This window comes from Balaenoptera borealis (genome assembly GCF_965194805.1).
Source record: "Balaenoptera borealis genome assembly, chromosome: X".
NCBI lineage: Eukaryota > Metazoa > Chordata > Mammalia > Artiodactyla > Balaenopteridae > Balaenoptera > Balaenoptera borealis.
Genome location: NC_138881.1, coordinates 58,886,669 through 58,910,453, shown reverse-complemented (window position 1 = coordinate 58,910,453; position 23,785 = coordinate 58,886,669). Strand labels below are relative to the sequence as shown.

Here is a 23,785-nt window from a genome sequence, read left to right as displayed (position 1 = left end):
AAACAAACAAGAATACTAGTCAGATTGGATTAGGGCCCACCCTGATGGCCTCATTTTAACTTCATCACCTCTTGAAAGGCCCTATCTCCAAATAGAGTAACATTCTGAGGTCCTGGGAATTAAGGCTTTAACATGTGAATTTTGGAGGAACACAGTTCAGTCCATACAACGGGAGAAAGTTTTACAATATGAATAAAAGTGCAGGATATAATATTTAGTGTGATTCTAATCGTATAAACATAAGCTGAAAAAGACTGGAAGGAAATACTCAAAAATATTAATAATGGTTTTCTTAGGGTTTGGGAGTTATGAATAATTTAAAATTTTTTCTTCTTTATGCATTTCTGTATTTTCTAAATTTTCTACAACGAGCACATATTCTATAATGGAAAAATGCAATAAAAGTTACATTAAAAATTCATTCCTTTTCCCCTTAATTCTATGACTAAATCAATTTACCTTCAAGAACAGAAGACAAGGGGAGATAAATGTGTCAGAATAATTGGTATCAATTGTTAAATTATAAGTGGCATTCTGTTATAAGTCAAGCTCTAGTGAGGTTGACCCTATTGACTGGTTCTCTTTTGAGTAAAATAATTAAAAATGACTTGTTTTTATGCGTGAAGGGGATCAAAAGGTAAAACTTCCAGTTATAAAATGACTAAGTCATGGGAATGTAATGTACAGCATGGTGACTATAGTTAATAATACTGTATTGCATATTTGAAAGTAGGAGAGTGGATCTTGAAAGTTCTCATCACAAGAAAAAAAAATTTTGTTACTGTGTGTGGTGACGGATGTTAACTTGGATTTATTGTGGTGATCATTTTGCAATACATACAAATGTTGTATCATTACATTGTACACCTGAAACTAATATAATGTTATGTCAATTGTACCTCAATTAAAAGATTTTTTTAAACTTGTTTTTTTAATCTGAAAACCGGAGGATTCATTTCTGGACTGCAATAACACCACTATCCACTACCCTACAATGAAACCCTTGTAGAAGCTTTCATCTGGCCCTTTCTTTGACATCTAACTATGAATTCCCATCCTGAGAAGATGTTTAAATCAAAGCATCCATATCATGTACTTTAGACTACTATTTTTCTCTTTCTATGGGACCACACTGTAAGAGATGTCAAAGCAGGAACCTTGTATTGCTGTGGTCTTCCAGGTTCACCCAACTATGATATTATGTCTCAACATATGAGCACACAGCTTCCAAGCAACTGTTTCCGGATACCTTTATAATCACCTCCATTTTTACACTTTAGTATATCTGTGCCTTCTTATTACTTTCTTTTTGGGCTCTTTCTTCCCACGCTGCTCTCAGCTCTGAAACTGCATACTTTTGCCCGTTCATCAGGAGCTGGTTCATCCAACTCTAGCATCCACCTTTGGGTGCATTTTCTCTTATCTAGTTCAAAGGTCATTGAATCATACGGGCTCCCCTCCGTGAGGCAAACTTGCAGAACCTGTAATTAAGGAGATATAATCTAGATGCAGGGCAACATGGTTTTCATTAGAGTTAGCATTCCTAATATTAAGAGTTTATTAAAAGGCTAATAAGTAAGCATATAGATGAGCAACTAGTGGATGGAATCTAATTAAACTTTGAAAACCGTTTTTGAGAAGCTTTTATTTCAAAGGTAATTCAAAAGGAAATATCCTCTTTTTTTCCTCATAAAGACCAGCAGCTTAGCAAGATACCAGGTGTTGGGGTTAGAAGAAGAATAAAATGATCTTTATACTTGAGAAGGCCTGCCTAGTGGGGGATACGAAAAATATGAACACGATTATTCTTTTTTTTCGCCATGTGGCATGTGGGAGCTTATTTTCCCAACCAGGGATCGAACACCTGAACCTCCTGCATGGGAAGCATGGGGTCTTAACCACTGGACTGCCAGGGAAGTCCCTGAATACGATTATTCTTTTATAGAAGAAGTACTATGTTAGATATATAAACAGAAGAACAAGCTCTCTGGGCTCGGACCTAGGTTTTGGCGACATGGCTAAACGCACCAAGAAGGTCGGAATCGTGGGTAAATACAGGACCCGTTACGGTGCTTCCCTCAGGAAAATGGTGAAGAAAATTGAAATCGGCCAGCACGCAAAGTACACTTGCTCCTTCGGTGGCAAAACCAAGATGAAGAGATGAGCTATGGGCATTTGGCACTGTGGTTCCTGCATGAAAACGGTAGCTGGTGGTGCTTGGACCACACCACCACTTCTGCTGTCACAATAAAGTCTGCCATCAGAAGTCTGAAGGAATTGAAGGACCAGTAGAAGCACCACCTTTTGAAATGTTGCTAGCCTATAATAAATGGGTTAATTTATGTAACAAAATTACTTTGGTTTGTTGTTAATTTGATTAGCTATATGTTCTTATTTGCATTGCATTAATTTTGCTTTCTAAAAGAAGACTTGGATATTAAAATCCTTCTAATTTTTGTTGGAAAAAACAAAAACAAACAAACAAAACCAGAAGAACAAGAGATTAACACTACCTGAGTAGTGGATGTTAAGGTTTTAAAGGAGTCAATACATAATGCTTCCTTTTCCCCCTTCATAATTTCTAACCAACTGAGAAATAAGGCATAGGAGACCAGTAAATGGAGATTAAAATGTCAGCATTCTTGCTGATGAAACTGTTGAGTGGACATGACTTTAGAGCTGCAGTCAAGTGGGCCTTTTAATTTTCTTTAATTCTCTGCCCTGAATTAGAGAGACTTAACTCACCTGGTTGGGCAACCTAGGCCACCCTCACAGAGAGCAAATCAGAATGCACCCTCTCTATAGGCAGGATGGCCTCAAAAGTGGGAACTCAGGAAGAGCAGAGCCATACATACCCAGTACCTTCTCTCAAAATCATTAGTCAGGTTAGTCAGTTTTCTTCCTAGAGAGGAGTAGTGAGGAGGCAGAAAGAGAAAAGAGGTTCACTCTCTAACAGTAGACATCTGCCTGCTCTGACCTGTGGAGACCTGCCCCTTTCTGTCACATACAGTCCCCTTGGGACTGTGCAGAAGAGTTCCACTCCACCCCTGAGTGCAGAGATGGGCACAGGACCCAGACTTGACCACTCATGGTAGCCCATAAGCCTGGGCTGGGTACAGGTCTCAAATAGGGCCAGCCAGAGACCTCATATTAGATTGATATGTGGACAAAGATACTGGGTCTTCAGAGTTTTTCTTAGATTACAAGTTGTAAGGATATCTCTATCTCAATCTCTACCTCCCCACCACAAGCTGCCACACGGAGGGGACCCGTGGCAGGAGATGAGCAGAGAGAAACAGGGCCTAGAAGGAGGGAGCCTGGTGGCATTGTTTGCATCTCACTGTTCCTAAAGTGAGATCTTTCCTTGCACTTCCCATTTATATGAGCCAATATATTCCCTTTTTTGCCTATACTAGTTTGAGTTGGATTTCTGTATTAAAAAAAAAAGGCCTGTGTAATACAGTCTTGAAACATGAGTAGGCATTTCTAAGCTAAGAAGAGGAGGGACATTTTAGATAAGAGACACAGCCTAGGCAAAAGCTTAGAGGTTTGAAATGTTCAGTGTGGCTAATATAATGCCAAACAAAAGAGAGAATTGAAAATGAAAGGAAACATCTTATGTGGAACAATGTGGTAAACATCTCTTCCTAATAAAATAACTTTAAAAAATAGAAATAGGACTTCCCTGGTGGTGCAGTGGTTAAGAATCTGCCTGCCAGTGCAGGGGACACAGGTTCGTGCCCTGGTCCCAGAAGATCCCACATGCCGTGGAGCAACTAAGCCCGTGCGCCACGACTACTGAGCCTGCGCTCTAGAGCCTGCAAGCCACAACTACTGAGCCCGTGTGCCTAGAGCCTGTGCTCTGCAACAAGAGAAGCCACCGCAGTGAGAAGCCTGCGCACTGCAATGAAGAGTAGCCCCCGCTCGCCGCAACTAGAGAAAGCCCCCGCGCAGCAACGAAGACCCAACACAGCCAAAAATAAATAATAAATAAATAAAAGTTAACTAAAAAAAAGCTATCTGTATTTAAATTATGTGTATATTTTCCTGTATAGGCACGGAATCTAGAAGAAAGCAAAACAAACTGTTAACAGGGGAGATCTCACAGTGGGTGGAAGTGGATTTTTATTTTCTCTCTCTCTTACATGTTTTGCTTTCGTAATTTTTAAATTAAAAACTAAATTTAATGTGCTGGCATAAAAGCAGACATAGATCAATGAAAAATAGAGAATCCAGAGCTATATGCTAGTATATTTGAGAATTTACTACATGATAAAGTAGACATAATCAGACAGTCGAGAAAAAATGACTAATGAATTGTATTAGGCCGACTGATTTGTATTTTGACAAAACTTCAAATTATTTATATACATAATATATATAATATCACATTTCATACACCAAAGTAAATTCCAGATGGATTACAGGGTTAAGTAGAAAAAGTGAGATATCATCTATAAGAGGGTGATCATTTAAAACTTTTAATTAAAAAAAATTCAAGCCTATGGATTATTTTAGTAGTGTAATGAATACCCATATACTGTTTACCTAAATTCACCAATTGTCAGTGTTTGCCACATTTGCTTTCTTTCTCTCCCTCTACACACACTCTCATGTGCATGCACGTGCATACACACATATGCACATTATTTTTGCTGACCCATTTGTGACACTTCATCCCTAAATACTCATCACGTGTCTCCTAAGAACAAGGACATTCTCCTACATAACCTCAATACCATTATCATGCACAGGAAACTAGTACTGATACACTATCATCATCTAACACATAGTCCACATTCAAATTTCCCCAATAGCCCCAATAATGTCCTTTATAGTTGTTTTTTTAAAAATTAATTAATTAATTAATTAATTAATTTATGGCTGTGTTGGGTCTTCGTTTCTGTGCGAGGGCTTTCTCTAGTTGTGGCAAGCGGGGGCCACTCTTCATCGCGGTGCGCGGGCCTCTCACTATCGCGGCCTCTCTTGTTGTGGAGCACAGGCTCCAGACGCGCAGGCTCAGTAGTTGTGGCTCATGGGCCTAGCTGCTCTGCGGCATGTGGAATCTTCCCAGACCAGGGCTCGAACCCGTGTCCCCTGCATTGGCAGGCAGATTCTCAACCACTGCGCCACCAGGGAAGCCCTATAGTTGTTTTTAAAAAATATCAAAGTTCCAATTGAGAAATATGCACTTTATAATGTCATGTCTCCTTTCTAAAAAATTTTTATTTATTATTTATTTATTTTATTTATTTTTTGGCTGCGTTGGGTCTTCGTTGCTGCGCGCGGGCTTTCTCTAGTTGCGGCGAGCAGGGGCTGCTCTTCATTGGGGTGCATGGGCTTCTCATTGCGGTGGCTTCTCTTGTTGCAGAGCACAGACTCCAGGCGCTCGGGCTTCAGTAGTTGTGGCATGTGGGCTCAGTAGTTGTGGCACATGGGCTCAGTAGTTGTGGTGCATGGGCTTACTCTGTGGCATGTGGGATCTTCCTGGACCAGGGCTCGAACCTGTGTCCCCTGCATTGGCAGGCGGATTCGTAACCACTGCACCACCAGGGAAGTCCCAATGTCTCTTTAATCTAAAATAATCCCCCTGAATAAAGACGCAGACCTACTAGAGAATGGACTTGAGGATACGGGGAGGGGGAAGGGTAAGCTGTGACAAAGTGAGAGAGTGGCATGGACATATATACACTACCAAACTATAATAGATAGCTAGTGGGAAGCAGCCGCATAGCACAGGGAGATAAGCTAGGTGCTTTGTGACCACCTAGAGGGGTGGGATAGGGAGGGTGGGAGGCAGACGCAAGAGGGAAGAGATATGGGGACATATGTATATGTATAACTGATTCACTTTGTTATAAAGCAGAAACTAAACACCATTGTAAAGCAATTATACTCTAATAAAGATGTTAAAAAATAATAGAAAAAAAATAATCCCCCTGCTTTTGTTTTTCTTTTGTCTTTCAAGACAGTTGCAGAGTTCTGGCTAGTTGTCTTTTGTCTTGTCAAATGTCTGACAATCTGGATTGTCTGATTATTTCCTCATGACTAGATTCAGGTTAAAATTTTTTGGCAAAAATATGTCATGGATGATATGTATTGCTCATTACATCACATCTGGAGTGACAGAATGTCAATTTGTCCCATTATTTGTGAAGCTAACTTTGATCATTTGGTTAAGGTAGTTCCCCCTAGATCTCTTCACTGTACAGGTTCTGTTGTAGGCAGAATTTTGGCTCCCATGACCTTCTCTCCCTGTGAATGTGTTATATTACATGGCAAAAAGGACTTTGCAAATATAATTAAGGTTACCAATCCAAAGCAGGGAGACTGTCTTGGATTACCTCAGTGGGCTCAGTGTAATCACAGAAGCCCTTAAAAGTAGAAGAGGGGAGGTCAGAGAGATTCAAAGCAGAAGGATTTGATGCTTTAGAGCTTGGAAATGGAGAAGATCATATGTTAAGGAAATGGGACTTCAGTCCTACAATTGCATGGAACTAAATTCTACGAACAACGTGAATGAGCTTGGAAGTGAATTTTAGATGCTCTTCCCCAGAGCATCTAAAAAGGAATGCAGATACTTTGATTTTATCCCTGTGAGACCCTGAGCAAAGAATCCAGCCATGCAGTGCTGGACTTCTGACCTATATAAAGTGTGGAATAATAAATTTGTGTTGTTTTAAGCCTATAAATTTGTAGTAATTTGTTACGGCAGAAATAGAAAACTAATGTAGGTACCTTTCCTTTTGTAATTAATATGTAAACTGTGGGGTGCTATTTTGAGATCATGTGAATATCTTGTTTTCCATCACTCAAGGATCATCTATTGATTATGCTTATCTGAATCAGTTATTACTTTGGTGAGTACAAAACGGTGAGTTTTGAATTCTAGCATTTCTTGTAGATTTATTAGCTGGTGTTCTTCTATAAAGAAGAGCTTCCCCCTGCCATTTAAAAGCATCACTATGAACTTATGAAGTCTCTTAAAATTCAGTGTATTATCCAATACTATTAATGTTCTTTTGAAATTAAGTTTGGCAACTTCGAACATAAAATTTCAAAATTAAATATACTCACATTCTATGCTCAGCAAGTCCACTGATAGGTTTATACTCAATAGGAATGTACACATGTGTTCAGCAAATGATATCTACTAGAATGTTCATAGCAGTACTGCTTGTAGTAGCTAAAACCTGGAAAATAACCAAAAGTTGATCAACAAGGTAGAAGGAATAAATTGTGATATATTCCCACAAAGGAATACCATACAACTAAGAATGAATGGTCTACAATGACACACAACAATATGGATGAAACTCAAAAAGTTAATGTTGAATGAATTTCCTCAGTCTGGTAAAGGGTATATACAAAAAACCCACAGGGACTTCCCTGGTGGCACAGTGGTTAAGAATCCGCCTGCCAATGCAGGGGACATGGGTTCAAGCCCTGGTCCAGGAAGATCCCACATGCCGCAGAGCAACAAAGCCAGTGCGCCACAACTATTGAGCCTGCGCTCTAGAGCTCGTGAGCCACAACGACTGAGCCTGCGTGCCACAACTACTGAAGCCCGTGTGCCTAGAGCCCATGCTCCACAACAAGAGAAGCCACCACAGTGAGAAGCCCACACACTGCAACAAAGAGTAGCCCCCACTTGCCTCAACTAGAGAGAAAGCCTGCATGCAGCAAGGAAGACCCAACGCAGCCAAAAAAAAAAACCCACAGCTAGCCATCATACTTAATGGTGAAAACCTGAGTGCTTTCCCCCTATGATCAGAAGCAAGGCAAGGATGTCTACTCTCACCACTTCTATTCAACACTGTACTGGAAGTTTGAGCTAGAGCAATTAGGTAAGGAAAAGAAATAAAGGGCATTCAGATTGGAAATGAAAAAGTGAAACCATCTCTGTTTGCAGATGATATGATCTTGTATATAGAAAGTCCTAAGGAATCCATTAAAACACTATTAGAACTTATAGGTGAGCTCAGCCAGGTTGCAAGGTACAAGATCAATATACAGATATCAATTATATTTCTATAGGATCAATGAAAAAAATAAGGAAACATTTTATTTACAATAACATTAAAAAGAATAATATACTTGGGAATATATTTATCAAAAGAAGTACAAAACTTACTCTCTGAAAACTACAAAATATTGTTGACAGAAATTAAAAAGACCTTAAAAAATGGAAAGACATCCCATGTTCACAGTTCAGAAGACTTGATATTGTTAAGATGGCAATACTATCCAAATTAATCTATGGATATAAGGCAATATCCATCAAAATTCCAGCTGTCTTCTTTGCAGAAATTGGCAAGCAGATCCTACATTTCACATGGAAATTCAAGGGACCCCAGAATAGTCGAAAGAATCTTGAAAGAGAAGAACAAAGTTAAAGGACTCGCATTTCCAATTTCAAAACTTACTACAAAGCTACAGTAATCAAGAGTGTGGGACTGGCATAAGGAGAGACATATAACTCAGTGGAATAGAATTGAGAGTCCAGAAATAAACGCTCACATTTTTGGTCAGTTGATTTTTGACAAGGGTGCCAAGACAATTCAATGCGGGAAAGAATAGTCTTTTCAATAAATGGTATTGGGACACTTGATATCCATTTGCAAAAGAATGGATTTGGACCCGTACCTCACACCTTGTACAGAAATTAACTCAAAAATGGATCAAAGACCTAAATATAAGAGGTAAAACCATAAAACTCTTAGAGGGAAACATAGGTGTAAATCTTTGTGACCATGGATTAGGCAATGGTTTCTTACATATGACACTTAAAGCAGAAGCAGTCAAAGAAAAAATAGATAAATTGGACTTTGTCAAAATTAAAAACTTTTGTGTATCAAAAGACACTATGAAGAAAGTGAAAAGACAGCTTATAGAATGGGCAAAAATATTAGCAGATCTTATATCTGATAAGGATCTAGTGTCTAGACTCTACAATAAAAAGACAATCCAATTAAAAATGGATGAACGATTTAAATAGATTTTTCTTCAAAAAAGATGTCCAAATGGCTAATAAGCACATGAGAAGATGCTCAACATCATTAGTCATTAGGGAAATGCAAATCAAAACCACAATAAGATACCACCTCACACTTACTAGGATGGCTATGATAAAAAAAAAGATGGATTATAACAAGTGTTGGTGAGAATGTTGAATAAATGGAACCCTCATAATACTGCTGGTGGGAATGTGAAGTGGTGCAGCCTTTGTGGAAAACAGTGTGGCAGTTCCTCGAAAGATTAAAAATAGAGTTACCATATGATTCAGCAATTCTACTCCTAGGTGTGTACTCAAAATAATGTAACACATATGTCCACAGAAAAACTTGTATACTAATGTTCATAGCAGCATTATTCATAATAGCAAAAAAAAAAAAAAGGGGAAGAGACAACCCAAATGTCCATTGGCTGATTAATGGATAAATAAATTTTTTTCCATACAATGGAACATTATTTGGCAATAAAAAGGAATGAAGTATGTACTTATACATGGTAGAACATCAATGAACCTTGAAAACATTATGCTAAATGAAAGAAGCTGGTTCACAAAAGACCACATACTGCATGCTTCCATTTAGGTGAAAATGTCTAGAAAAACAGGCAAATTTATGGAGACCAAAAGTAGAATTGTGGTTGCCTAGGGCTGGAGTGAGGGGTTTGGGAGGAAATGGGGAATGACTGGAAATGGGAACAGGGTTTCTTGTTGGGATGATGAATATGTATAAAATTGATTGTAGTAATGGGTGTACAGCTCTGTGGCTATACTAAAAACTAGTGAATTGTTCACTTCAAAAGGTTGAATTTTATGGTATGTGAATTTTATCTCAATTATCAAAAGAGTATGTACTATATGTTTCTATTTATATAAAGAACAAAAACAGGTAAAAAAAAAATCTAGGCTGTTAGAAGTTGGGACAGAGGTTGCCCTTGTCAGAAGGGAAAGTAGTTACTGGAAGGAAGCATGAAGGGGATTTCTGGGGCACTGATAATGGTTTGTTTCTTGATGTGGGTGCTGTTACAGAAGTGTGTTCATTTTGTGAGCATTCATTGAGCTGTACACTTATGATACCAGTGTGCACATTTCTCTGTGTATACCGTACCTCAATAAAAAGTTAAAAAATTTTAAGCTCTGTAACTGAAAGCAACAAACATAGGAAAATATTTGAATCGAATATTACAGAAGAAAGGTTAATATCTATATAAAGAATTAATTCTCATTTATAAGGAAAGCATCAGGACCCAAATAACTAAGTTGGAAAAAGAAAAGATATGAATAAACAATTTCCAAAAGAAATAGTAATTCTAAACAGAATGCACTTCTACTTTTATTTTATTAGCAAATGACTTGTTTAAATTATAGCTATGCTGGTGAGATTGTGGTAATGTTGCTTTGCTGTAATATGGCTGATAGCACTGTAAACTGATAAAAATCCTTTGGGAAGGCATGGTAACAAGTATCAAAATTTACAAATATGTTCATTATCTTTGACCCAATAATCCCAATCCTGGGAATGAAGCCTAAGAAAGTAATTCAACTAGAGACATTGTATTAATGAAGGTGTTTCTTAGAACAAAGGAAAAGTGGAAACAACCTGAATAAATGTTTAAATGGTTAAGTAAATAATGGTACATCAGTGCTATGGAATATTATGCAACCACTAACAATGATAATTTTGAATACTAGAAGTAACTTGAAAAATATTTATTTGATCATGAAAACAGAAGCATGCAAAATTATATGATAATATTGGGTGGGTTTTTTTCTTTTTTTGCAGTTTTCATTAGTGTTAAATTGTTTTATAATAAAAACAAACAAAAAAATTCAATGTTTTGCACCTGGCCATTATACCACAAGAAAGAGATAATGAAGCTGGAGAAATCCATAATGGTGGAGGACATCATGGAACTTGTGGAAAAATAAAAGCTGAGGAAGGAAATATGGTTGAATTCTACAAATTAATGAAAGGGATAGGTAGGTGAATGAGAAGAGTTGCATAAAATCTTGGAACGCTAGAATTGGAGAGCACCTCCTAATACTTCTAATTAACTGATCAAGTTTTTATTGAATAATTGAATGCCTATTAAGTCCACTGTTAACCTGCACATGCTAGGCTGGTCTCTACATGGGACCCTGACTTTACTTCATGCCTCAACCCCTTGCAAACTAAGAGGCCTTCTTTATATATCCCAGTCTGTACCAAGGACTTCTTTCCCTGAATATTTACAGCAGCAGTTTGTCGATTAATCTCATAATTGAATCAATCACCTAATCTAAGTAACCAAATAATTATCATACACACTAAAGTATTATTCTGAATATGAATTAAGTTTTTATTGAATACTTCCCATGTGCCAGGCAGGAAGAGTTGATTTCATAATCTCATCTAAGCATCTCAACAGCCCTGTGAAACGTGTATATTATATCCAAAAACTGAGGCTCAGAGATGTTAGGTAATTTGCTCAAGGCCACACAGCGTCTGAGCTGGAAATTTAACCTAGGTCTAACTCCAAAGACTGCACTCCTAACCACTAGGTAATACAGTTTCAATTGTACTGTGTGTGTTTTCTTTCCCTAACTAGATTTTTAAGACTACCAGGGCCAGGATTTTATTTTCTGTATCCTTTGTAGTCTCTTCATTGCTATGCTAGCTGCTATACACATAGTTGGTGCTCAATGAATACTTAAGGAAAGCCAAAACGGAGCTGTACCTAGCTGAAACTACCAGTTACTTCAAAAAGGATTTATATTTTAGATAGATTCATTGGTGACGTATTCATAATGGATTATTTAAAGGAAACAAGGATATTTAGGCCCATCCTTAATCCCTGAGATGTCTTGGTGGAAGAGAACCACACCTTCACAACCCTTGGTGCTCCGTTCTAAGAACTGATTAGGCTGGATGGGGTTTTAGGGTCTGACACCCGGTGTGATCTTTCTTTGATTCTTCTGCTCCTCTTCTGTTTCCCAGAAACTGCTAGCCTAAAAGGGCTTGTCTCCATGCTGGTGCTTCTCCTGGTTTGGCTTTGCTTGCTGCCACGCCTCCTTTTCTTGTGCATTTAAATGAGGTATGGTACCCATAGAGGCCGGTATTGAAGTCCAGCACACCAGGTTTTACCAGTAAGGTGGTCAACAAATAATTATGGTGTATGTCAGGCAAGTTATGCCCCTGAGCCTCAGTTTACTCATCAGTAAAATGGAATTAAATAAGCTCCCTCCTCTAATATTTCAATATTGTCAGGATTTCATAGTTAATATTTAGTTTAACATTTATAGGTTGCTGGAGGTACACTATGGAGAGACTGGGGCCTAGAAATCTAGATGGGATTAATTATCTGTGTACAGGTGGTGGCTGAAATCATCTTCCATTCTCCTGCTGACTGCATTAGGAAACACCCACAGTTGAGGGTCAGGGCTGAGGGGTTGGCGTCAGATGGCTGTCCACAATCTGGTAGGGTCCTTGGGAAAGATTTCAGGGGTGAGGTAACCTCACGTAGAAAAGAAAGCTTAGTAGGAATGAGAGTTGAGTTGGAGACTCCCCGGTGCTGTTTTCCCCTCCACCTCTCACCCCCCTCCCCCACTCCTGCCAATCACCGATTCTGACTATCAAGGCACAAAGGTAGAAAATCCCCTGGGGTTTCAGGCCAGGAAGCCTCTTATTGTCCGGCTCTGACGCTGAGCGAGGAGAATGGGAAAAGGCTGCCCTCCCCCCTTCCTCGCTCCCTGCCACGCTGGTCTTGCTTTTGCAAGTGCGAAGCAATGTCAGGCCCCACGCAATCCCTTTTGCAAAGCTGGAGGGAGAAAGAGAGAGACAGAGAGAGGGAGGGAGGGAGGGAGGAAGGGAGGGCGGGCGAGAGAGAGAGAGGTGTGTGTGTGTGTGTGTGTGTGTGTGTGTGTGTGTGTGTGTGTGTGTGTGTGTGTGTGTGTGTGTGTGTGTGTGTGTGTGTGTGTGTGTGTGTGTGTGTGTGTGTGTGTGTGTGTGTGTGTGTGTGTGTGTGTGTGCTGTGTAGCAAGGAGGATTGGGGGTGGGATTCCATGACGTTACCGGCCCCGCCTCCCGGTGTATAAAACGGGCGCTTGGCGCGCGACGACCCCAAGCAGCAGCTTCGAAGCCTGAGCAACCGAGCTCGGCAACCGCAACCGAACTCGGCAGCCCCAATCCAACTCGGCTGAACTCAGCCTCACCGAGCACTATTCGAGACGCTCCGCGCCCTGGGCTTGCGACAGCTCCCCGGTAAGCGTTGGGGGCCGACACGTGTGTCGGAGGGGGCGGGCGAGGGTCTGGGCATACCTAGGATTCTCTGGCAACCATGGCATGCAGTTGCATCAACACGGCCGTGACCTGTTGCTGGCGAGACCCCAGCCCTGGGAGCCAAGGCTCCCATTTCCACCTCAGCCCCAGACGTTTTCTAGATGGGGGCATAAGAAACTGGGAGCTGAGTCGCAGGGCATAGGGCGGAACCCCTCCTCTCGGGTGTGAGCAATTTCTGGCTGCTCAGGGGCCCCTCTCGGAGGGCGTCTCCAAATCTTTAGATGTCGAAGCCCCGCCTCACTGTTGATGCTTGCTGGTCAGCCTTGCGGGGCGGGAGGAAGTGGGGGAACATTTGCTTACCCCCCTGGGCGATGGCAGCGCCAGTTACACAGTGTGGGCTTGGAGAGGAGGGATGGAACTGAGTCGGTGCTCACTTTTGATCTGTAGCTGAGGTCGGTCCCCCCCTCCCTCCGGGAGATCTAGGAACCTTTGCTTATTTGAAGCCCTGGGGGCGAGCGCCGAAAAGGAATGTGGATATTGGGTGTGAGAAGGGGGTTCTCCCCAGAGCTGCTGGCCTTTCCTGGGTTGAGTTCTGTTTAATCCCCAAAGAGCCACAGGCCAGGGGAGGGACACAATTGAGCTTCTCTGGCTCCTGGGTTGGGGTCTAGGATAAACGCTATAGTTTCCCCGCCAAAGAAAGAAGAGACTAATATTGATTGAGCACCTACTAGGTGCCAGGCCACTGAACTGTAGGGAGCTTTCACATGCCTTTTCTGAAATGAGTCCTTCCACAAACCTGTGAGGTATGTTATTCCTACTTGCATATGAAGAAACTGAGGTTAGAGGAAAAGTGACTTGCCTTTGTCCCTTCAACATCCTCCTCCCATCCCCCCCCCCAGCTCCTTTACTTGGTGGAGTGGGTATTGTAATTCACTCTTAGAGCTTAGGGATAATGAGCCCTATTGAAGGTCTTTTGTCTTGTTTTTCACCAGATCCTTCCTAGCATCCTCTTCAATTCCAGCTAGAATGCTGTGGCAGGCGCTTTGCAGATTTGGTCAAAAGCTGGTACGCAGACGTACACTGGAGCCAGGCATGGCTGAGACTCGCCTTGCTAGATGCCTGACCACTCTGGATTTAGTGGCCCTAGGTGTGGGCAGCACATTGGGTGCAGGCGTGTATGTCCTGGCTGGCGAGGTGGCCAAAGATAAAGCAGGACCATCCATTGTGATCTGCTTTTTGGTGGCCGCCCTATCTTCTATGTTGGCTGGGCTGTGCTATGCGGAGTTTGGTGCTCGGGTTCCCCGTTCTGGTTCTGCGTATCTCTACAGCTATGTCACTGTGGGTGAACTCTGGGCCTTCACCACTGGCTGGAACCTCATCCTCTCCTATGTCATCGGTGAGATGGTGGGGCAGGGGGGAACTGCACAGCCAGTGAAGGGGCACGGAGTCAGGAAATCTGGGTGGAATGGTGAAGTGAGGTGTTCATCATTCGCAGGACTTAAATATCCATAAATGCGTGTATTTGTTGGGGGGCTGGGAGGGTTGAAGGTGTGGAGAAATTGTTTGTTCTACTTACCTCTGTCTTGGTGTCCTTAATTGACTGGCTTTGGTTCTTAAAAGGTAAGAATAGGCGAAAATAGCAGGTATTCTTGTGAGACTGGTCTGGGGGAGGGAGGAGAGGAGAGAGAAAACTTGACCCCATGTTTCTGCCTCTGGTCCACCAGGTACAGCCAGTGTGGCCCGGGCCTGGAGCTCAGCTTTTGACAACCTGATTGGGAACCACATCTCTCAGACCCTGCAGGGGAGCATCTCACTGCACGTTCCCCATGTCCTCGCAGAATATCCAGACTTTTTTGCTATGGGCCTTGTGTTGTTGCTCACCGGTGAGGCAAGGGACAGGGACAGGGACAGCGACGGGGGTGGGGCTAGTGGGGACCAGGCCTGGGAGCTTGTGGAGGTGAGAGCAGTGAGAAAGAAGAAGCTGGGAAGGAAAGGTCTGCACTTAGAGGCAAGGAAAACAAAGCTTGGACTGAGGCCTTTCTTTCCCACAGGATTGCTGGCTCTGGGCGCTAGTGAGTCGGCCCTGGTTACCAAAGTGTTCACGGTGGTGAATCTTTTGGTTCTCGGTTTTGTCATCATCTCTGGCTTCATTAAGGGAGATCTGCACAACTGGAAGCTCACAGAAGAGGACTACAAACTGGCCGTGGCTGGACTCAATGACACCTATAGGTTAGGAGATTCAGGAGATGCAGAGCTGGGAGCATGACGGGGAACAGAGGGATCTGCGCCGAGGGATTCTGGATTGGCAGTGGGGAGGAATGGGAGCCTAGGCCTTGAAGGCCCAGCTAAATAGTTGGGCCTTAGAGAAAAGGAACAAGAGTTGGCTGAACACGCTCTTACCTTTTCTATCCCTTCTTTCACTTTAGCTTGGGCCCTCTGGGCTCTGGAGGGTTTGTGCCTTTCGGCTTCGAGGGGATTCTCCGTGGAGCAGCGACCTGTTTCTATGCATTTGTTGGTTTCGACTGTATTGCTACCACTGGTAACACAGTCATTCCGTTCCATCTGGGGCTTGGGCATCTGCGTGTGCTCAGGCGGCGTGTGGGTTGGAGTGGTAGAGGAGCGAGCCTGCTTCTCTGATTCAGAACCTTGTGCCCCTTCTTGTAGGGGAAGAGGCCCAGAATCCCCAGCGTTCCATCCCCACAGGCATTGTGATTTCACTCTTCGTCTGCTTTTCGGCCTATTTTGGTGTCTCTTCGGCACTCACGCTCATGATGCCTTACTACCAGCTTCAACCCGAGAGCCCCTTGCCTGAGGCCTTTCTCTATACTGGATGGGCCCCTGCCCGCTATGTTGTAGCCATCGGATCCCTCTGTGCTCTTTCTACCAGGTCAGTGTCAAACGTTTGTTCTCCTCTGCTGTCAGAGTCTCGGGTGATAGCATTCCACACCAGAGAATACCCCTTAAAAGGCCCTTAAGAAGTCCCTAGAACGGCTGGGAGCAGAAGGTGGAGACTCCTTAAGCTCACAGTCTTGAGGAGAGAGATGCCCAGTCAACGCCGCTCTGGGCGTACTTCTCTCCAGCCTCTTGGGCTCTATGTTCCCCATGCCTCGGGTGATCTACGCGATGGCAGAGGATGGCCTCCTGTTTCGCGTCCTTGCCCGGATCTACACCGGCACACACACCCCCATCGTGGCCACTGTGGTCTCTGGCATTATCGCAGGTGAAAACTCGTCTTTGCCCTTCCCCTCGTTGTTTCACCAACTCTGTTCACTTTGCTCTTGCCTTCGCTCATGTTTTCTGCCCATCAATTTCAGCATTCATGGCATTCCTCTTTGAACTCACTGATCTGGTGGACCTCATGTCAATTGGGACCCTGCTTGCTTACTCCCTGGTGGCTATTTGTGTTCTCATCCTCAGGTGAGACTCCTTTCCTCTGCATACTGTGGTTTGGGTTTTGATTCTGAGATGAGGAGTGATGGGGATCTGCTCCTCCTTCTTCCTCTTCCTTCATCATTCTGACTTTCCTTGAGGAATACGGATATCCCTCCCTGCCAAAAAGAGTGGCTACCCGTAATGGTGACGAGGAAGGTTAAGCTGCCTGGGAGAAGATGGTATAGCGGTCAAGGGTTGTTCTTAATACTGCCATCTTCCTCTTGTCTCAGGTATCAGCCTGACCAGGACATGAGGAATGAGGAAGGTGAAGTGGAGTTGCAGGAGGAGAAGATCCATGAAGCAGAGAAGCTGACCCTACAGGGACTATTTTGTCCACTCAACTCCATCCCCACTCCACTCTCTGGCCAAGTTGTCTATGTTTGTTCCTCACTGCTTGGTGAGCATTGGCATTTTTCTCTTGGGTCAGCACGATGGGAAGGAGGGGAGTGTGTGGCATTTGGTGGCTGAGAGAGGGTGACCCTCCTTGCAATGGGGTGCCTAATGTCTTAATATGTTGCTCTCAAGAACTGGTTTTGATGTTTCTCAACTTGACCCTTGAAGCTCTACTGCTGAGTGTCCTTTGCCTGGTGCTGGCCCAGTGGTCCACTCCACTGCTTTCTGGAGACCCATTGTGGATTGCAGTGTTTGTGCTGCTCCTGACGCTCATTACTGGGATCACTGGAGTCATCTGGAGACAGCCACAGAGCTCCACTCCACTCCACTTTAAGGTAAATGACCTCTTTTTTTCCCCTCCACCAACCCATCTTGGAAGAATAGGTTCCAGATACCTTGCAGTCTCATACATATTCTTTCATTGGACAAGAAGGGAGAGATATAGGAGATACCTAGGCCAAAGATGTCTTCTCTGACCCTTCCTGTTCCATTTCCACAAATTCTGCATATTCTTGGAGTCCCATATGAGGTACACTACGTGAATGGACACTGAAATACACAGCATGAGTAGGAGTCGGACTCTCCCTTTCCTGGCTTGAGTAGGTTAGGGATCTCTTTCTATATCACCCTGTGGTCTGTACAAAGAAGATTTTGCTTTGTTCCCAGGTACCTGCTTTGCCTCTCCTCCCACTAGTGAGCATCTTTGTGAATATTTACCTTATGATGCAGATGACAGCTGGCACCTGGGCCCGATTTGGGGTCTGGATGCTGATTGGTAGGTATCCACTTGGGAAGAGTAGGCCTCTCGGGTCTCCTTTCCTGCCTCCTTTCCCTCTTGGTCTTGAGTAGGAGCCCTATTAAGCCTTTACAGGCCACTATTTTCCCTACCTCACAGCTACCTTTCCCTACTAGGGTTTGCTATCTACTTCGGCTATGGGATGCAGCACAGCCTGGAAGAGGTTAAGAGTGACCAACCCCCACTCAAGTCTAGGGCCAAAACTGTAGACCTGGATCTCAGCAGTGCCTGTACACATTCGATTTGACATCATCACACCTGAATGCTGTCTGTTCTTCCTGCACAATAATGGAGAGTACTCCTGACCACACAGAGAGCTAGGCTTCCCATGGGATGTTGGTGGGGGAACACAGATAGAGCTCTGTATTTATTGTGGAGTGAAGGATGTGTCTGCTCTTTCTTGTCTTTTTTCTTTTTTTCACTCGTCTACTTTTTAACTGTATCTGTAGCTGCTCACTGGCTTTTAAAAAATTATTATTAAAAGAAACTAGAAATAGAAATTATGTCTTGTTCTTTGCTTGCTAGAGATGATATGGAGCCTGACTTTCAGTGTGGAGAGCTTCAGATAAGTGTCCTTTGTTTGCTCCCGTCACCACAAAAGTATCTGCTGTGCCCTGTGTGTGCTTCTTGTTGGCTTGGGGTTTGAGTAGGGTGGTGTAAGTAGCCATCACGTCTAGTCACACTTCAAGGAACGATCTTGAGATATGTTTTCCCCTTGCTACACAAAAGGTTAGGTTCTGAATAGGTAGACAGCAACACTCGTCTCTGGGATTTGGGAGTGGACTCTGATCTCAACACTGGCATTGGTCAGGGCCTACACTGAGACCACTGTCTTCTGTTCCACCCCTTCTAGTTGGACCAGTCCCAGACTCCTATGACTGCCTGGACAACAGAAATTTTGGCTGTGGTGTTTAGTACTTCTGGGCAGGGGTGGACAATAGGAGAGGATGGGTAAAGGACTGTGTATATGTATAGCTACTGGTTGTTGTAAGGAAACAGAGGTTAGAGCTGCTCAGACCAAGAACTGTTCATTCCTCCATTTACTCAACAAACATATGAGGAGCTCCTGTAAAATGCTAGGCCCGTGCCGGGTGCTGGGGATACAAACATGAATAAAACATAGTCCCTGCCCTCAAGGAACTCACGATCTAGTGGGGGAGACAAGCAGGTAAACAGGAGACAATGCGATTTGTCCCAGGGCAGGGGTAAGTGCCGAGAGCTGCAGAGGCACAAAGAAGGATGTGCTTGACCTGAGTGTACCCTGCGGCTTGTGGGATCTTAGTTCCCCGACCAGGGATTAAACCCCGGGCCCTCGGCAGTGAAAGCGCGGAGTCCTAACCACTGGACCGCCAGCGAATTCCCTTGAGTAGGTGTTTATGAAGTGGACTGAGGGGAGGGCTTATCTGCCAGTGATCAGTGTGCACAAAGCTGCGGAAGTGTGAAAAGGCGTACTGTATTGGGGGTATGACATATAGTTTAGTGTGGCTGGAGGGCAGCATATATGGGGTTGTGGTGAAAGGTAAGAGACCACACGAATGGCCTGTATACCCTACCTAGGAATTCAGATGTTATCTTAAAATGGTGTGTGTGTGTGGAGCGGGGGAGGGGGTGTTGTCACTGAATGATTCCAAGCAAAAGGGTTGGTTGGATTTATTAGTCTGGCAGCAGCAAGGAGGATGGCTTGGAAGAGGGTGGGGGAAGTTAGAGCAGTGTGATAATAGCTGCCATTTATTCAGTATTTATTTTATGCCAGATACTGTGCATACAATCTCTTTTTAGTTCTTGCAATGACCCAATGAAGTAGATGTTATGGTAATTATTTTTTACAGATGAGGAAACAGGTTTGGGGTAAGAAATATGCTGTAGGTCACATAACTTGGAGTGATCAGGGCCGGGATACGCACCCAGTTCTGACTCTGCAGCCTGTGCTCTTTAGCCACTGTGCGACATTGCTAGCAGTAATTAGTTAGGAGAGCATCATAGTCATTTGCGCAAAATATTTCAGGATTTTTGGTCATTTGGATGTCGGAGGTAAGAAAGAAGTGGACGACTTAGATTTCTGGGTGAACTTTCTGGGTGAATGATCAAATTATTAGCCAAGATGGAGAGCGTAAGAGGAAGAGCATATCTGGGGAAAGATAAATTCAGTTCCAGATACGCTGAGTTTATAAACATGTACATGAGTTTAGCTTCATATAGGTGAAGATACATAATCACCCACTGGAACTTGGAGCTAGGCTAGAGGTCTAGGCTAGAGTTACAGATTTAGGAATCATCAACTCAGAGGGCAAATGAGTATGTAATGGAAGCTGTGTGTGGGGCTAAAGATTGCCTTGGGGCAAAATAAACAATCAAAAAATTTTGAAGCACAAATGATATCATTTCCTTTATGTACAAAGAACTCATAAAAAATAAGAAAGATGAATAGCCTGATAGAAAAATGAGTACAGGATATAGTGTTCAGAAAAAGAATATAAGATACCAACAAATATAAAAAAAGATACTCAGCCTCACTCAACAAGAAATGCAAATTAAAACAACCATGAGAATTCAGTTCTTACCTTCCAGACTGGCAAAACAAATTTCGATGACAAGGCATTGGCAAAAGTGAGGGTAAACAGGCAATCTTATGCATGATGGGGATATACATTCTTGTGACTTTTGCGGAGGGTAATTTGATGACAGCAGAATTAAAAACACATTCTTTTTGATCTGACAATTTCATTTATAGGAATTAAAAATTTACGTATATGAGGATACTTACAGTGACATTATTCATAATAGCATAAAACTTGGAAGCTACCTGATGTGCACCGGCCAGGAACTAGTTAAGTTAAATTAATTCAGTGGAAGACATACAGCCATTTAAAAGATGAGATCTTGCTTTCCTGGATATAAAAGCTCAGTATAAATCTAGGTTAAATAAAACAACATGGCATTTACTCAAAAAAAGAAAAATATAGAATTATATGTGCCAAGAGGTGATATGGAAAGAGCTCCAAGTCACACTTTAAGTAGAGACAAAACAAAATGGAACAAAAACCCCAAGGTGCAGAATATTTGTGTGAAAGAGCAAAAGAGGATGCATTTATACCTATTTTTTTTTCTGGAAAAATTAACCAGAAACCTCTGGTTTCTCCTCTGTACTTTTTCAGTTTTTCACCAGGTACAAACATTATTTTATTATTTTAAAAATTAAAAAGAAAATTTTTTTTTTGGCTGCACGTATGGGATCTTAGTTCCCCGTCCAGGGATCCAACGTGCATCCCCTGCGATGGAAGCGTGGAGTCTTAACCACTGGACCGCCAGGGAAGTCCCCAAACATTAGTTTTAAAATTCCTTTTAAAAATCATTATGATAGTAAAAGATTGGAGGAACTCTAACATTGAAGGGATACAGGAGGAGGAGGACTCAGTGTAGGAGGAGGTGGAGACAGGAGAGTGATGTGGAAGTCTAGGGAGGAAGGGACCTCTCAGGAGCAGTCAACAATGCCAAATGCTGCCTAGAGAGCCGAGTTAAATAAGATGAGGACAGAAAGGGTTCATTGGTTTTGTCAGTTAGTAGGTAATAGATCATTTCAAGAGCAGTTTGTGTCAGATGGTGGGGGGCACTGCAGTGGATTGTGAATGGAGGGTGAGGAAGAGGACCTGGGCTATAGGCGAGCATTTCAGGGCACCGCTGGAGGGAGCTGAAGGAGAGGTTTGGGTTTTTTGTTTTGTTTTGTTTCAAGATGGGCAATTCTTGCATTTACAGGCTTAAAGGAGATTGTCAGTGGAGAGAGCGATAAATCCCGGCACTACTGTTTAAATAAATCTTTTGTGAAGGAAGGAGTAGTTCTTTGATTTGGTACTCTAGGTCTTTTTTCATTCAGTGCCGTCTTTCCCAGACCTCAGACAGGTAAGTATAACCTTCATGAATTTTTCTCTTTTTGTGTAATTCCTGTACTACTTTTAAAAAAACACCAATTTTTAAGCTTAAATACACTTCTTTAAAAAAGAAAACATTTTACCACTATCATAAGTGGAAAACAAAGTATTTTCCTAATATACATTAAAATATCCAACTATTAAAAAAATGTTTGGCTGTGCACCACCTAAAATAATCACATACACCATATTTTGGAAACAGTTAACACAGTGAATAATATCTCCGTAGGACACTATGCTTGAAGCTGGAGTAGAAAATTGCTTTAGGTGTGGTCTAATCTTGATCTCCTCAAGGAGCCAGAGATAAAATTGGCCCAAATAAGTACAGACACAAAGTGGGAAATAATAGGTATCCTAAGAGAGGTCTGAACGAAGTACCACGGGAATTCACATGAAGGAGTTCTGTGAAGTCTTCATGGAAGCTGAGGCTTTTAAGCTGTGCTTTAAAGGATGGGTAAAATATGTAATTTCAGATATGGTGGGAGAGCATTTCAGGAAGAGGGAACCTTGTGCACAAAGGCAAGAAGATGGGAAAGTTTATAATTCAGTTTGTCCAGAGCCTAGGATTTTGAGGTGGTGAAGTGGAAAAAGAAGGCAGGAAAGGCAGATTCCAGTCACTCCTGAACTCAATGCCAGGGCCTGCAAGTAAGGGGCAGGAAGTGTGTGGATGGGAGTGTTATAATATGTGAAGGAGAGAGTGGGTCTGTGATTTGTTTCAATGAATTAACCTCAGCTACCTACTCATATGGTTATACCCTAGATTTTGCCAGAATGTCACCTCTGAAATCACTATTTCAAACATCAAATTTTCTGTCTACATCTTCCCAAGCTCCAGCTCATTTGCTCAAGTAACCCCACTGCAACAATTCTTTGACCTCGTGAATCCTCCAATTCACTACTCCCCTGCTCCCCAGATACACCTTCTCTGTGCTTATCAGTTTCCTCCAATCTTTGCTTGTTCCCTTTACCACTTAAATTTCTGAACTTATTATCATTATCACTCTTGCGAATATCTTCACCTCACTAGGCAATACTCCAGAGTCCTCTCCACCCCACCCGGAGGAATCCAAACATCTTCTCCATACTTTCACCTGTGTAGCTCAGGATTGTTAGAGGCAATCACACAGCTGGGCAGGTTAATGTTCATCAACCTTGACCAGGCCCAAGAGGATTTCTGCCAGAAATCATCTTTTTCTCTCCGATTCCCCTGCTCTCTGAAACAACTGTTTCTTACCTTCCTCACAGTCTTCAAATCTCTCCCTCCTACTCTCTGCTGTTGACTTTGCCTCATACTTTATTGCAAAGACACACGCCCATCAGATAAAAACTCCCTCATCTTCCTGTGGATTTTTCTTTTAATGGAAATAACTTTTCTTTTTTTCCCCTAATGATAAAAATGTGTTCATTGTAGGACATTGAAAAACTGAAAGATATAAAGAAGAAAGTAAAGATTCTCCCAAATCCCAACACTCAAAGATAAACATTGTTAATATTTTGGTAAATACTCTTCCAGACATTTTCGTTCAAATATGCATACATAAGTGTTTATCTTTTCTGTGAGACCTTTTCAGTTTACGTATTAGTGGGATTGGTTGGTCGCTGTAGCCACTTCTGTCTCTTCCCATTCACACCCAGGTGGAAACCATCCCAATAGTTTTCTTAAATTGACGTATATAGTTGATTTACAATGTTCTGTTAGTTTCAGGTGTACAGCATAGTGATTCAGCTTTGTTGCAGATTCTTTTCCATTTATAGGTTATTATAAGATATTGGCTATAATTCCCTGTGCTATACAGTAAATCCTTGTTGCTTATCTATTGTATGTGTAGTAGTTGGAACTCCCTGTATAGTAGTTTTTTTAGTCATTCAAATCTATAAAATTACACTTTTTAAAAATTAGTTAATTAATTGATTTTTATTTTTGGCTGCATTGGGTCTTCATTGCTGTGTGCGGGCTTTCTCTAGTTGCG

The 23,785-nt window shown here is 42.4% G+C and overlaps 1 protein-coding gene and 1 pseudogene across 2 annotated transcripts; both read left to right on the top strand.

Moving 5' to 3' along the window:
• Positions 1 to 924: 924 nt before the first annotated feature.
• LOC309619811 (large ribosomal subunit protein eL43 pseudogene) lies at positions 925 to 2,352 on the top strand (annotated as a pseudogene). The gene has a single exon. The product of its transcript is annotated as a large ribosomal subunit protein eL43 pseudogene (transcript).
• Positions 2,353 to 12,880: 10,528 nt separating this feature from the next.
• Positions 12,881 to 19,243, top strand: SLC7A3 (solute carrier family 7 member 3). Its single transcript, XM_082376469.1, has 12 exons — positions 12,881 to 13,250; positions 14,261 to 14,664; positions 14,993 to 15,151; positions 15,320 to 15,497; positions 15,695 to 15,807; positions 15,933 to 16,155; positions 16,349 to 16,488; positions 16,583 to 16,685; positions 16,931 to 17,097; positions 17,262 to 17,428; positions 17,760 to 17,868; positions 18,006 to 19,243. The coding sequence occupies exons 2-12, from the start codon at positions 14,295 to 14,297 to the stop codon at positions 18,134 to 18,136; spliced, it is 1,860 nt and encodes a 619-aa protein (XP_082232595.1). The 5' UTR covers positions 12,881 to 13,250; positions 14,261 to 14,294; the 3' UTR covers positions 18,137 to 19,243.
• The last annotated feature ends 4,542 nt before the right edge of the window (positions 19,244 to 23,785 follow it).

What these genes read in the sequence shown, in the direction of transcription:
- SLC7A3 (XM_082376469.1), top strand. Translation starts at nt 14,295, where the DNA reads ATGCTGTGGCAGGCGCTTTGCAGATTTGGTCAAAAGCTGGTACGCAGA. An exon ending in GGACTCAATGACACCTATAG is followed by an intron (nt 15,498 to 15,694) that starts GTTAGGAGATTC and finishes CTTTCACTTTAG; the next exon opens with CTTGGGCCCTCTGGGCTCTG. An exon ending in CTCTGTGCTCTTTCTACCAG is followed by an intron (nt 16,156 to 16,348) that starts GTCAGTGTCAAA and finishes ACTTCTCTCCAG; the next exon opens with CCTCTTGGGCTCTATGTTCC.